The 13,134-nt window shown below is 48.9% G+C and overlaps 1 protein-coding gene across 7 annotated transcripts in view; it reads left to right on the top strand.

Annotated features, from left to right (window-relative positions):
* ATXN7L1 (ataxin 7 like 1) overlaps positions 1-13,134 on the top strand; it is a 238,767-nt gene that overhangs the window by 102,158 nt on the left and 123,475 nt on the right. Inside the window, exon 4 of one of the 7 annotated variants that reach the window (XM_046020561.1) lies at positions 3,650-4,827. The exons of the other annotated variants lie outside the window; for them this stretch is intronic. Within the exon in view, the coding sequence (XP_045876517.1) occupies positions 3,650-3,735 (86 nt within the window). The 3' untranslated portion in view covers positions 3,736-4,827. Of the gene's footprint in view, positions 1-3,649; positions 4,828-13,134 lie in introns of those variants that run through there. 7 annotated transcript variants of the gene reach the window in all.

The following is a 13,134-nucleotide window of genomic DNA, read 5'->3' as shown; positions in this document are numbered from 1 at the left end:
CCACCATAAGGACTTCGGAGCCAGCGCCTAATTACCTGCGATACTGAAGGAAAAAGCCAGCGTGACCTTTGTCATTTAGAAATAAGTCCCCCAATTGAGCTTTAGCCAGCGGTTTCCTACTAGAAATCTTTGAGGAGAGGGTGGCATTTCCTTTTATGTTTTCCCCACTAACCAGTAGTTTTAATGAGCGACAAAATGACCCAGTGGGACCGGACTAACAGCCCTGGAGGGTAACTGATGTGAGATTGAGAGCTGGGTCTGGGCCCCTTTCTGCCTCTTCTGGCCTTCGTCCTTCCTCTACCCACCGTGTGTGTTTGCGGCATCTATTTTGTAAGGGCAGGAGAAGATCAAATGTAGAAATGTCGCGAGCTTCACCGTAGGAAGCGCACAGTACATCTTAGCTCTTATTACTTACCTAGCCTTACAGAAACTCTTACTTCATCAAGAGGATGAAATGAGAGAATCGTTTGTTCAGCAAGACTGGTGCGAATTTTAGTACCTCTCTAAGGTAATTCTGTATTTCATTCATGGTGACATCACATCATCTTTTTTTTTTTTTTAAAGCTTAAAAGGCTAAGCCAGCTGACATGATATATTAAACCCACATGTTTACTTACTTTGGAAAAGTTACTATTTTGAGAGTATAATCACTCCCGGAAAAAAAATAAATAAATAAAACCATTTTGGTGTGCCTCTTGCCCGTCTGGAAAGACTTGCACGTGAAGAATGATTTCCACTCCTTGGATGAGTGTCTGCAAATTCCTGCTTTCTTTTTAAGCTTTGTCATAAAGCTAGAGAGGGGAGGACTGCAGACTGCTCTCGGAAGGAGTTCCTCATAATCCCTCTTCCCTGCCCCAGAGTGTCTGGCAAACAGGCACTCAGTCAATGTCTCATGAATGAAAGAATGAATAATTTAGATGTTTAATCCTCTAAGTCAGTGATACTGCACCGTTAGCCATGCATCAGAATTGTTCAGGGGGCTTGTTTAAAACACTGATCGGCCTCAGAGTTTGTGTCTGGGCGGGTCTGGGCTGGGCCTGGGAATGTGCCTTTTCACTAGGCCGCCTGAGGATGCTGATGCCATGGGCCCAGGGGCTAGACTTTGAGAACCACTGCTTTGGGGTCCATTCCGCTGCTTTGTCTTCTGGTACTTCACCTGTTTCAGGACTTCCAAGAGATTGACATCCCTTTAGTTGTCTGACCTTGCCCCATCAACCTAAGATAGACTTTGTAAAAAGTACCAGGATTTAATCAGACAGAAAAGTGACCTGAATTTTTTTTTTCTTAATCGCGAACCACATTTTGTTCCTGGTACATTTAGAGGAGAAGTGAGAATCAGATCACCTCCTTCCTCTTGATGGTGGCCTATGCTGGCGGGGCACAGCCAGGAGGAGTGGAGCAGGGTGGTACAGCTTGCAACACTTGAGCCAGATTGTATCTCCCTCCAGTCTGGGAATCCCTACTTAGTGTTGGATGCACTTAGCAGGAAAGTTGAAATGAGACGTGACCTTTTGCAGAAATTGTAGATGAGAAAAAGGGTACAGGAGATGAGCATATGAGACAAAGGGGAACAGGTTCCCTGCAAAAAGGCTTTTTATGCTGCCTGTCGGCCCGACTGAAGTCATCAGGGCCCTGGGATTCGGAAACACAGAGGGAGCTTCATGGCCTTAGGAAGGCTGCTCTTTGCAAAAAGTCGTTCTAAGTCTAGATGTCACTTTGAATGGCAGGCAAAGAGCTAGAATTCCCAAACCCAGGCCCCGGAGAGTTCCCCTCCACCCCACCGTGCATCCCCCCTCTTCTCAGGGAAAGAGTCCTCGAGACCATGAGGACACTCAGTAGAGGCCAGCAACAGGTCAACAGAAGGTACCAGAGGGACACCAGACTCACTAAACAGAAAGAAGAGATCAAAGCAGAACCTAAGAAGGGAATTGAAGGGATGGAGGGGATCGAGACCTTCCTCTGAAGTAGGGAAAGTTTATAAGTAACCTATTGCCTTGTAACAAGTGACCCCAACATTTGGCAGCTTAAAACCCCAAGTATTTCTTGTCTTGCATGGTTTCCGGGGGACCCAGGCCTGGAGTAGCGTAGCTGGTGCTTCTGGCCCAGGCTCTCTCATGAGTTGTAGTCAGTCAAACAGTCACCTGAAAGCTTGGCTGGGGCCGAAGGACCCTCTTCCAAGATGGCGCACTCACCTGGCTGTAGGCAGGAGGCCTCAGTTTCTCCCAGTCACAGCAGAACAGTTGCCTTCCCCCCCCCCCCCCCCCCGGCGCCTGCAAGCTGAAAGAGAGAGGAAGCCAGATAGCTGAAACAAGTGCCTCAGGCTGGCCCCCACTCCAGGGGAAAGGAAGGAGGGGCATCACCACAGAGTGAGCCCCTCCCATCCTTCCGTTGCCAGGCTCAGAAAAGCACAGGAGTCGGTGATATGGGGCCTTTGGTGAAAGGCCTTTGGAAAATGACTCCAGGGGCAGCTGTGGGAGTTCTGCCAGATGGGGCTGAGGAGGGGTGGTTGCGTAGAGGAAGGGGCATTGGAAACTCTGGGGGCTTGGAGCCCATGATCCTGTAAGGGTCTCTTTGGGCCATGGGCTACCTTACTTACAAGGGACTGAAGCCCCCCGTGAGTCCCAGGGCTCAGGTTGGGTTTCAGAGAAGAGGAAGCAGGGCACCTGCTTAGAGCCATCTCTGTGCTAGAGAAAGAGCAGTCAACAGTTCCGGCATCTCCTAGGTCATCTGGCCTGGCAGGTGCCCAGGAGGCCAAACCAGGGCAATTCCAAGCAGACGTGGTGTCCTGGGATAAAGGGGAACTTCCGGGCTGTGCCTCCCAGGAAGGCTTCCCGGGAAGAATCCTTGGGGGGAGGGGATGTTAGGAAGCAGGAGTGGGGAAGCCTCACTCTTTTTTATTAAAGTGACCCCATCAGGGATGGTGGCTCGGAACTGCCAGGCACGGAGGCCATCAGCCCTTCGTGGCTGTGGTTCCTGAGTCCCCCACCAAGACCCTTCCCCCCCCCCCCCCCCCCCCGGGCACATGTCTGTTTCAGCCACCCTGGCTGCATAAATGGATCCCGGTTAGCAGTCTTCTTCTGAGAATGCAGAATCATTGGTGGTCGTATTGTACTGTGTCTGTTCTTATCTCCCCTATCATCCCTGGGGAATAAGCTAATCAAACTTGCTGATGATTTTACACTAAGAAGGAGATAGCTAATAACTTGGATGACAAGTATTAGAATACAATGTGATGTGGATAAATTGGGTCCATGTATTAAGGGCTATAAAATGAGATTCCATCAAGGCATGAATAATGGTGCCTGTGGAAAGGATTAATCAAATACCCCATTAAAAGTATAGGAATTCTGGTCAGACAGCCCCTGTTTAATTACACTCCTGCCCCCACCCCGCCCTCTCACTCGGTTCCCTCTGGAACTGCTTTCTACTAGGAGAAATGTGGAAACGAGTTTAGAGGAAATTATAGAAAAATTGGGGACATACGTTTTGATAGAACAAGATCATGAAGACAGATTGAAGCAACCAGTGTTTAATTTGGGGGGGGGAAAGATAAGGCAATTGGCGTGAGTAATCATTTACAAATGTAATTTCCAGAGGAGCCCTGTTGATACCATTCAGCAAATGCCAACAAAGCATTTACTTTCCAAAGGGAGGAAGCAAGACAACAAGACAAATGAAGCCATCTCCAGGAATGGACCGGAGAACAGCCAAGCCATAGAGGAGAATCAGGTGTGAGAATGGACAGTGCAGAAGGTAGACAGAGCTTCTGAAAGATCTTGGAGGACTGGCCTTGTCTGGAGAAGGCTTCCTGGAAGAGGAGACTCCAGCGGAGCCGCAGTGTGGACAAGCTTCCATGTGCTGCAAACTCGTGAGCACACTCTTGGTGACAGGGTTTAGGGAGAAAATGGGCTTGCGCAGAGCAGGGGGCCTCTGTGGGATTCTTCTCCTCATTTCCACCACTACCACCTTGGTCCAGGCTGTCATCGCTTCTCACCTGGACAAGTGCTAAAGCCTCCCAGCTGTTTTCCGTGCTTCCACTCTTGCTCCTCTACAGTCCATCCTGCACACCAAAGTCAGAATCAAAGATCAAAGTTAATCATATCATTCTCTTGACTTGTGGCTTCCCATTGCTTTTAAGCTCAAAGGAAATCATTCTCATGGCTGTAAAGTCTTGCATGGTCTGAACCACATCCTGTGCCAGGCCCCCTTTCACTCTCTGTATGCCAGTCAAGCCGACCTTCAGCGTTTCAGCTCATTGGGTCTTTCTGCCACAGGGCCCTTGCACATGCTTTTCCTTCTCTGTGTACAATTTTTTTTTCCTCCTCTCCTCTTTCTGAAGCTAACTCTTTACTCATCCTTCAAAATGCATCTTAGTGATTACTTCCTCCTAGAAGACTTCTCTGATTTCCATAACTAAGTAAGCCCTCTCTTATACCCCCAAAACAAATGTGTATTCTGTGAACACATGATTAATGTTTGTCTCCCCTTACTAGACCACAAACTGTACGAGGGCAGGGACCCAGTCTTTGATCCCACAGAGCCTAGCACCGTCTCATAAATATATATTGACTGGATCATGACATTTAACTAGTAAAGAGATTACAGTCAACCAGTATGCAGGAGAATGCCATTATGAATTCTTTCTGGGATGAAAAGCTGAATGCATGTTCACACTCTGCCACCTGCTGGTTGTGCTGTTGTAAATAAATCACAGGTCCTCTCAGGGTCTGTTTCCTCATCTGTAACGTGGGGGTGCCAACAGCCACTTCACTTGGTTGTAGCGAGAAATTTATGAAATAATATATATAAACATCTTTTAACTGTGAAGCCAGACATGAATATACTTTGTCATTTTTTCCAGTGCTTGTCACTAGCTGTCAGAAGGCTGGGTGGATGGATGATTGATGGGTGGATGGATGGATGGATGGTTGTGTGGATGGATAGATGGATGGATGGGTGGACGGATGAATGGATGGATGGATGGGTGGACAGACAGGTTAACGGGGAGCCAGCATAAGAGCCAGGAATAGTGTGATGGAAGCCAGAAGAGGAGGGAATTTCAAGAAATGAGAGGAGGTGTGTTGATTGACCATAGCATCACATACAGTAAAGCAAGCAAGGAATGAGGGGAAAACAATCTTTCAACTCAGAAGTCGCTGGTGACCTCAGGACAAGTCCTCCTAAGCCTTTTCACATTGTCTGTGCTTTCAGTGACGTACCTTAATTGTAACTTCATTGCTTTACTGCTTTTTATCTTTTCGGAGGGAAATCAAGTTGATTTGCACACACAGCAGAATTGGTGAGATTACTCCAGCTGCCACCAACAGGTGCGGACAAGTGAGGAAGTAAGCGTTTGAGGATAAGAGAATACCCCACACATTTATTGTAATAGGGCCCAGTGAACCTCAGTTATTTCTTACATTGCCATGGATAAGTAGGTTTCAGTTTCTAGGGTCGTTTCATTTTTAACTCCCTGCGTTCCGATAAGAAGAACAGGGCTGGATGTGTAGGCTAGTAGCCATGGTGTGAGATCCGTATGAGGGCAATTTCACTGCTGTGAGCTTTTTTGGGGTCTTGTTTACATTTCACTTTCTACCACAACCGTCCATGCAGGGTAGGTCACTCTAACACACACACACACACCCCAGCTAGGTTCAAAGGTCCAACACGGCAGCTTAGGCCTCACCAAGATGCAGCCCGTCTCTCTGTGTGCGGGCCCTGGAGGCGAGTGGCCCAGGCTGCACCAGAGCCCCTCGCTTACCATCTTGGGACAGACTCCCTTTGAGTAAGAAAGATGTGATGAGTTAATGAACCTCCAGTGGCTAATCTCAACATTCATCTTCACCCCTCCGTGCTCTAAACCCTGGCTGACGAAACTAGATTATCAATAGGAAGAACATTAAGAACAAACTAGAAGAAGGGTGCCTGGGTGGCTCAGTGGGTTAAGCCTCTGCCTTCGGCTCGGGTCATGATCTCAGGGTCCCGGGATGGAGCCCTGCATCGTGCTGTCTGCTCAGCAGGGAGCTTCCTTCCCCCTCTCTCTGCCTGTCTCTCTGCCCACCTGTGATCTCTGTCTGTCAAATAAATAAATAAAGTCTTAAAAAAAAAAAAAAAACTAGAAGAAAAGACCACCAGTTATTTCATTTCCGTGTAGTAGTTGATGGTGTGGAACACGGGTCTGTGAAGTAAGGAGGCAGTCTTCCAAGAAGACTTTAAAATGGTTCCGGGAGGGTTCAAAGACCTTGAGCATGATGGCTGAAGCCCATGTTGCCCATCTAAAGACCGATCCACACATGTCACTGCCTCTTCCCCACAGCTCCCAGGTCTAGGACTTTCCTTGACAGTCGTAGGGCAAAGGCCTTGGACCTGATTCAGAGGCTGACCCTTACAGGGAAGCTGGGTGGTCAGTGTGAGGAGGTAGGGGTGGAACCTCTCCCATGGCTGCCTGGCAGGGGCAGCAGAGCTGAAACCTGGAACCATTGATCTGTCCTCCCTCTGGTCCCCCAAAGGAGCAAACCCCAAAGCTCTTGAATCCTTCGGATGTCCAGAAACACAAGGACACAGTCTCCTGCTTCAGATGGAAGAGCTTGGTGGTTCAGAGTCGGGTTAAGAGTTCCCCTCCGTCCCACCTACTTCCTGCCCTCTGCTGGCTGAAATCTCCCATGTAGAAAACGGGTATGATCATGCTTTCTCGGGGAGGCGGTGTGAGGATTAAACACCATAATGCATATAACGTGCTTTGACTGAGCGCTCCCCAGCAGGAGAAGTGAGCTAACAGAGGCATGGAAGCCATGGTAGACCTTTCCAAGTTCTGGTCTGCCTTAGGACATTCCCCCTGGGCCCTGGCTCAGCCTGCCCTTCCGGAACGTCATTCGCTGGGTGGTTCTTAGAGGCTAAAGTTGGGAATCTTGAGAAGATAGGAGTCCATGATGGGGTTGGGGTGGAGGACAGGTACAAGGAAAGGGGTCAAGAAAGAGCTCTGTGGAATGCCTAGTGAGCCAGAGAGGGGCTGGAGGGCCAGGGGAGCAGCCAGGAAGATAAGCAGCTAGACTCAAGCCCCAGCCTGACAGTGTCACAGAGCCCAGGCAGAAAGGAATTCCAGGGAGTATCCGATCTTTTAGGAAGGTAGCCTAGGACAGGCACTAAGAATAAGACAAAAGCTTCTGAACCATATTTGCCTTTTCAGTGAAAGTGAATTCAAGTTAATTCGGTTGTAGAGCTTTAAACGCACATGTCATCTTTGGAAATACCCTAGAGCATTGTAAAAACTTACCAAATTGCAACTCACTAACCGTCTACACTCTAAGAGCAGGAACCCAATCTTGCAAGCAGATTTGAAAAACTCCTGAGGCCAGGAAAGACATCAGTCTGCCTGTCCACTGTGCCTAAGTTCTTCTCCCAATCATAACCAGAGAAGTTTCCTTAAGTTTCCATCCCTGCTCCTTCCCATCCCGCATTCTCCCCGCTGTTAACAGGGACAAATAATCCTGATCTCCTTCACAAATGAAACCACCTGGGAGAACCAAGGGAAGAAATATGAACAGAGAACCAGGATGTGATCCATTCGGACCTCTGCCTGATTTCTTTTATTCCCCCTGATGTCTTTCAGGGCCTTTCCATGGCTTTTATATGACTTCTGCCCTAATAACGGTCTGCAGGTAGTATCAGGAGCCTATCGCGTTTGAAGAGTGCCTTGGCTTTTGAATTTTTTGCTTTACCCATCAGTTTTGGAGTTTTTTCTTCCTATGCAAACCAAAACGAACCCCACATGTGTTTAATTTTTTTTTTTTTTAAGATTTCATTTATTTGTCAGAGAGAAAGCAGGAGCAGGGGGAAAGGGTAGGAAAGGGAGAAGCAGGCTCCCCACTGAGCAGGGAGCTCGATGTGGAGCTCCATCCCAGGACCCTGGGATCATGACCTGAGTTGAAGGCAGATGCCTAACCTACTGAACCACCCAGGCGTCCCTCACACACGTTTAATTTTAAGAGTTATAAAGCCTTTCATCTCCTAGTACAAGAGTGCTCATTTCTTTTGTCCATTTTGGGGTGTCAGGGCCCTGGAGCATGTAACTTAGGGTCCTGGACTTACTGGAGGGAGGGATCTAGAGGTCACCATTAAGTGCATGCACTCTTTATTAAGTCGATAGTTGATAAAGCCCTTTGCAATAATGCTAATAATTGTGTTTGTGGGACTGTCTGCTGAGATTGGAGAAAAGAAAAACTTTCTAAGTGTAACTTCTTGCTCCAGACCATAAGTGAATGGCCCGTCTCATCTTCCCTTCATCTATCATTTATATTTATTACATTTGGTGAGTCTGGTTAGTGGTCGAGATTCCTTCGGCTTCTGCTACATCCAGGCTGCTATTATGCAATCATCTTTGATAAAACTTAACAATAGACAACCCTGGGCCCTGGGGCATAGCGCGATGTCAAACCCCATTCCAAACTATATTGAAAGGCATGAAAGAGAAGCATTCCCCAGTCACTTCCAATTGTGTAAAAAAAAAAAAAAAAAGTCGTAAATCACTAGTTCCGCAGAGAGCTCCCCGAGATCCCATTCTCCTCCTGTCTCATTACACTTAATGTGAGAGAGTGATCACGGTGAGGGGCACCCTCCTTGTGTACGGGGTTTTTCTCAGACACGTGATTATTTGGGTTAAGAATGAGTGCCTTTGGACACGTTGGCATGCACCAAGACAAAATCCGGACGGTGGGAAAAGGCAGGTTTGGTGGCCTGAGCCTTCCACAGATCATGTGCAAGGAAAAGGCATAGATAGAAGGAGAATTTGTGGCCACTTAGAAGAAGTGTAAAGGACATCTCAAAATACGGGTTGGACTGGGATGCCTGGGGGGGCTCCGTCGGTTAAGCATCTGCCTCTGGCTCAGGTCCTGGTCCCTGCTCAGCCGGGGGCCTGCTTCTCCCTCTTCTGCCCTGCACACGCTCTGCACACGCGCTCTCTCTCTGACAAAGAAAGAAAATCCTCAAAAATAAAATAAAATATGGACGGGACTGGCCTACAGCGTCTCGGGATACATGGGTGATGACACCATGAATAAACACGAGGAACTGAAGTTTGGAGTGCGGTAGCTTCTGGGAGCCGGGGAGGGAGGAGGGCTGCAGTTGGGACGGTGCGTGGAGGGGCCTCGTGGGGGGAGCGGCACAGTCCCCTCCCCTCCCCCCGGCCGGTGCTTCCTGGGGCGCTCGCCTTCTCATCTTGCCCAGTGCAGTCCGTCTGCTTTGTGTGGTTTTGAGTGTCTATGCTTTGTTTTACAATAGAAACTTTTGTTTTAATGAGTCCACTTGGGGTTTATATTACCTACAGTCCTTCCAGAATTGGGCTTGTGGGGAGGGGGGAAGGGTGGTCATCTTAAAATATGTCTTCGTTTTCTCACTGAGAGGTAAATTATAAATCCAGCTGGAAATCCACCAGTGGGGTTTTCTGGCAGCTTGGTCCTAACTGTGAGCCTGGGGCTGGAGCTTTTTCTGGGTTCTGGCTACTGAAAATCCTCTGGTCTTTCTTTTTTCCCTTTTTCTTTTTAATGTAGCTGATTATAGAGTCAGTTGCTTTTGGTACTGGCATAAACACCTGCAAACCCACTCTCCCTAAACAGACTCTGGGAGCCTGACAACATCTTCTCCGGCTCTTCCTCCTCCCTGATCTCTGGAAATCGCTAAAGGCCACAAAGGTTTGCTTTGGGGACCTTCCCCCGGCCATGAGCCCATGCTTTGTCCACCTCGCTGTCCCTGGAAATGCCTGTCTGCAGCGACTACCCTTGTGGTGTGATTTTAGGGTGCCCTTTCACATCTCTCTGTCCAGCAGGGACATCATTCCTTTACCTCAAGGCTTTCGTCCCTGTAAAGTGTCGTTCCACGAGAGCACTGACCACCTTAGCACGAGGAAGTTAGGTGAGAGCTAGTTTCAATAGGAGATACAGTCAAAGAGCAGGACTCATGAAGCCTGAAGTGGGGACACAGTAAGGGAGAACGCAACAGGGTGTTGGTGGGACTCTACCTTTTCTTCCTTTTCTTCTTCATATTACACCTGGCCTCAACTTGTAGATATTTTTCAGCTAACTCTAGGATCGCACTAAAACACGACATTGCCATCCGCCCCTGGGGCTGCATGAAGCTCATTGTCCAGCTTTCTCGGTGCATAAGCCTGAGTCCAAACCTGTTTGGGAAGGTAGGGCAGGGACCTCATCTAGTTTTGCTCACCATTCAGTTCTCAACCTCTAGCACGGTGCTCGGCACACGGCAGGTGCTCAGGAGATACTGGGTGAGGACGATGAATGAATGAATGGAGGACCGGGCCAAAACCAGCTGGTAGCAGGGAAGTGTTCACGGGGATCCCCCAAGAGGGGCAGGGAGAAAGTGACTGCTGTCACTCCGTAGGCTCTCAGGGACACCTTCCCCTTGCCTCCACCTCTAGGCATCTCCTCAGCAGCAGCCTTGGGTCAGCCCTCTGTGCCTCCTTGTCCTAGACAAGGGACTCAGCCAGCACCTAGTTCTTGAGAAGTACCAGCTCCTCCCACAGTTTCTGCCGCTTAGACGACACTCCTGGGTCATGGAAGTATTTCCCCACACGCTGTCTCAAGAGCGCTGCACAAAAGCTGCATGAAGTAGGTACTTCCCACTTTACAGAGGTAGAAACTGAGGCGGGGAGGATTCAAGTCACTTTTGAGGAGCAGAGTATAACAGGAACCTGGAACTTGGGATCTGTGTGTCAGGGATCCTTCCTGCTGCCCTGTCCTAGGCACCGAGATCCCAGTAAAGGGGGATCAAAGATCAGCCTGGCCTTCAAGAAGCTTCAGCTCCACTTTGGGCACAGAAAGCAACCTCACACAGGGAACATAAGCCACTGAACATTCTGGAGCACAGCCCAATCCTTCCCCGGGTGGCTTCACAGAGATGGTCCAAAAGATTCCTGCCGGTGCCTCTCAGAAGGTTTCTCTCTCTAAACTTATTTACAGAGTATGGGTAAATAAGGTGTAATAATAATAAGAGTAAATAAGATTTATGGATAAGGGGCGCCTGGGTGGCTCAGTGGTTTAAGCCACTGCCTTCGGCTCAGGTCATGATCTCAGGGTCCTGGGATCGAGTCCCACATTGGGCTCTCTGCTCGGCGGGGAGCCTTCTTCTTCCTCTCTCTCTGCCTGCTTCTCTGCCTACTTGTGATCTCTGTCTGTCAAATAAATAAATAAAATCTTTAAAAAAAAAAAGATTTATGGATAAGAGTATGGGTAATAAGAGTATTGGGTATGTGTATGGGCTATGGGTTAAAATAAGAGTGTGGGTAAATAAGGTGTAATAATAGTAAGGGTAAATAAGGGTGGCCCAGCAGGCTTCCACTACTGTAATGGGGAGGACCGGGAGGGCATAAATAATACAAACCCAGAGGAAATCCCAAAGACCTTATTTTGATCAGTTGTATCAATCTCACACTTCAGCCGCAGGCCTCATTAGGAACGACCATGTTGGGGCTAGGAGAAAGAAAGCGATGGGTCAAATCCGTAATGGAGATGACCATTCCCTGTGACAGAGTTACTCCCCGGCACGAAGAACCGCCCATGCTTTTGGACCTACTCCCCCGCCCCAAGCTCTCCTGCATCCCTCTCCTCCAGTACCCTCTGTTGGCAAAGTGCTCACTGACCACTTGGCTGCGTTATAAACATTTAATTCATCTATGCCTAGGAGGAAGACGTGCTTTATTTAGAAGCTCACTAGTGAAACCTTCCGAGTCTCTAGTTCCTGATGAGCTTGCTGACATTGGGATGATCCCAGAGTCTGCCCGCTGTGCCCCCGATCTACTGAGCACAAAAGGACAGATAGCCAGGAAGCTTGGTCCACAGAGCAGCCAGCTTGCTGTGGACTGAGGGAGGGTTGTGGCTGGGTTCGTGCAGAGAGGACAGACTGATGCGGGAAGGCAGGAGAATGAGAAAACCTTCAAAAGAATAACCAAATCTTGTTATGCTCCTCCTGGGGCAAAAAGAGAGAAGAATTGATCATCTTGAGGTAGGTTGGGGCTAGTCCCAAGGTTGCCAGGCAGTGGTTCTTAGCCATGACTATACATTAGGATGGCCTGGGAAGCTTTCCCATAATGTGGTGCTAGTCCTGGCGTCTGTGTTTTTAAAACCAGACGTCATTCCAGCAAGTAGCCAGGCTTGAGAACGAGCAATCAGACGGGTGGTGATGGCTTTGTCGTGGGTGGGCGTGGCTAGGCTGAACTACATCTCCCAGAATTCCCGGGCCTGTGGGTTCCTTGTTGGTTGGGCCACAGAGGGATTCTCGGGAGAGCTGGAGGACAGAAGGGAAGCAGTATGTGCATTGTGGTCTACCTGCTGGCTCACCTCATTGCCTGGTAGCAGCGGCTAGGCCTGCCATCCCTCCGCCTTTCCGGGCATCCCGCTTTGGCTTCTCTGACTCCCCAGCCAGCTGCAAGTGCTTAGCTCCATGGCTTCTGGGGGATAGATATCCCTACTGTGAAGGTCAAAGACAGCAGGAGTTTTAATCCATCCTTATGGGATCCTAGATTGTTCTTGGTCTACCAAGGTCTTTCCTTCCTAACTGCCTGCCCTATGGACTTCACGCTCCAGCATCGAACACCAAAACAACAGCCCTATAGGGGCTGTTTAACCAGCAAGTCCTGTTGTGAAAGGTCCAAGGCCCGTCCTTGATGCATATATAAACAGATCCACCTGGACCCATCCTCGTAGGTCTGCTTCCTCGACTGAACCGACTGATACAGCTAGCTTTCAGGACTGTGGAGTGAGGGGCTATTTCCATCCACAGAGAAAAGGATTTCTCTTGAGCTAGATTCTCCGGTTAAGAAAGGGATCCCGGAGGGTCTGACGCTTCCCTGCGTCAACCACTATCCCCCAGGGGGACACATGAGGGGCAGTTTGAAAATCCTTGGTAGATTCCTGCTGAGTCCAGTAGGTGCATGGAGCACCAGACTTCTGTGGGGAAAACCTTAAAGATGTAAATTCCTGGACTTGACTTCACGTCTGGGAATAAGAATCTCAGAGGATTGGATCCAAAGTGAGAATTTTTCAAAAACCTCCTTCACCCCAGCCTTTCTAGGTTGTTGGTAACATTCTGGATCCTGATGTGGGTGCTGGTCACATGAGGCTGTTT

The sequence above is a fragment of the Meles meles genome, chromosome 10 (assembly GCF_922984935.1).
Source record: "Meles meles chromosome 10, mMelMel3.1 paternal haplotype, whole genome shotgun sequence".
Classification (NCBI taxonomy): Eukaryota; Metazoa; Chordata; class Mammalia; order Carnivora; family Mustelidae; genus Meles; species Meles meles.
This window is presented reverse-complemented; position numbering and strand designations above follow the sequence as displayed.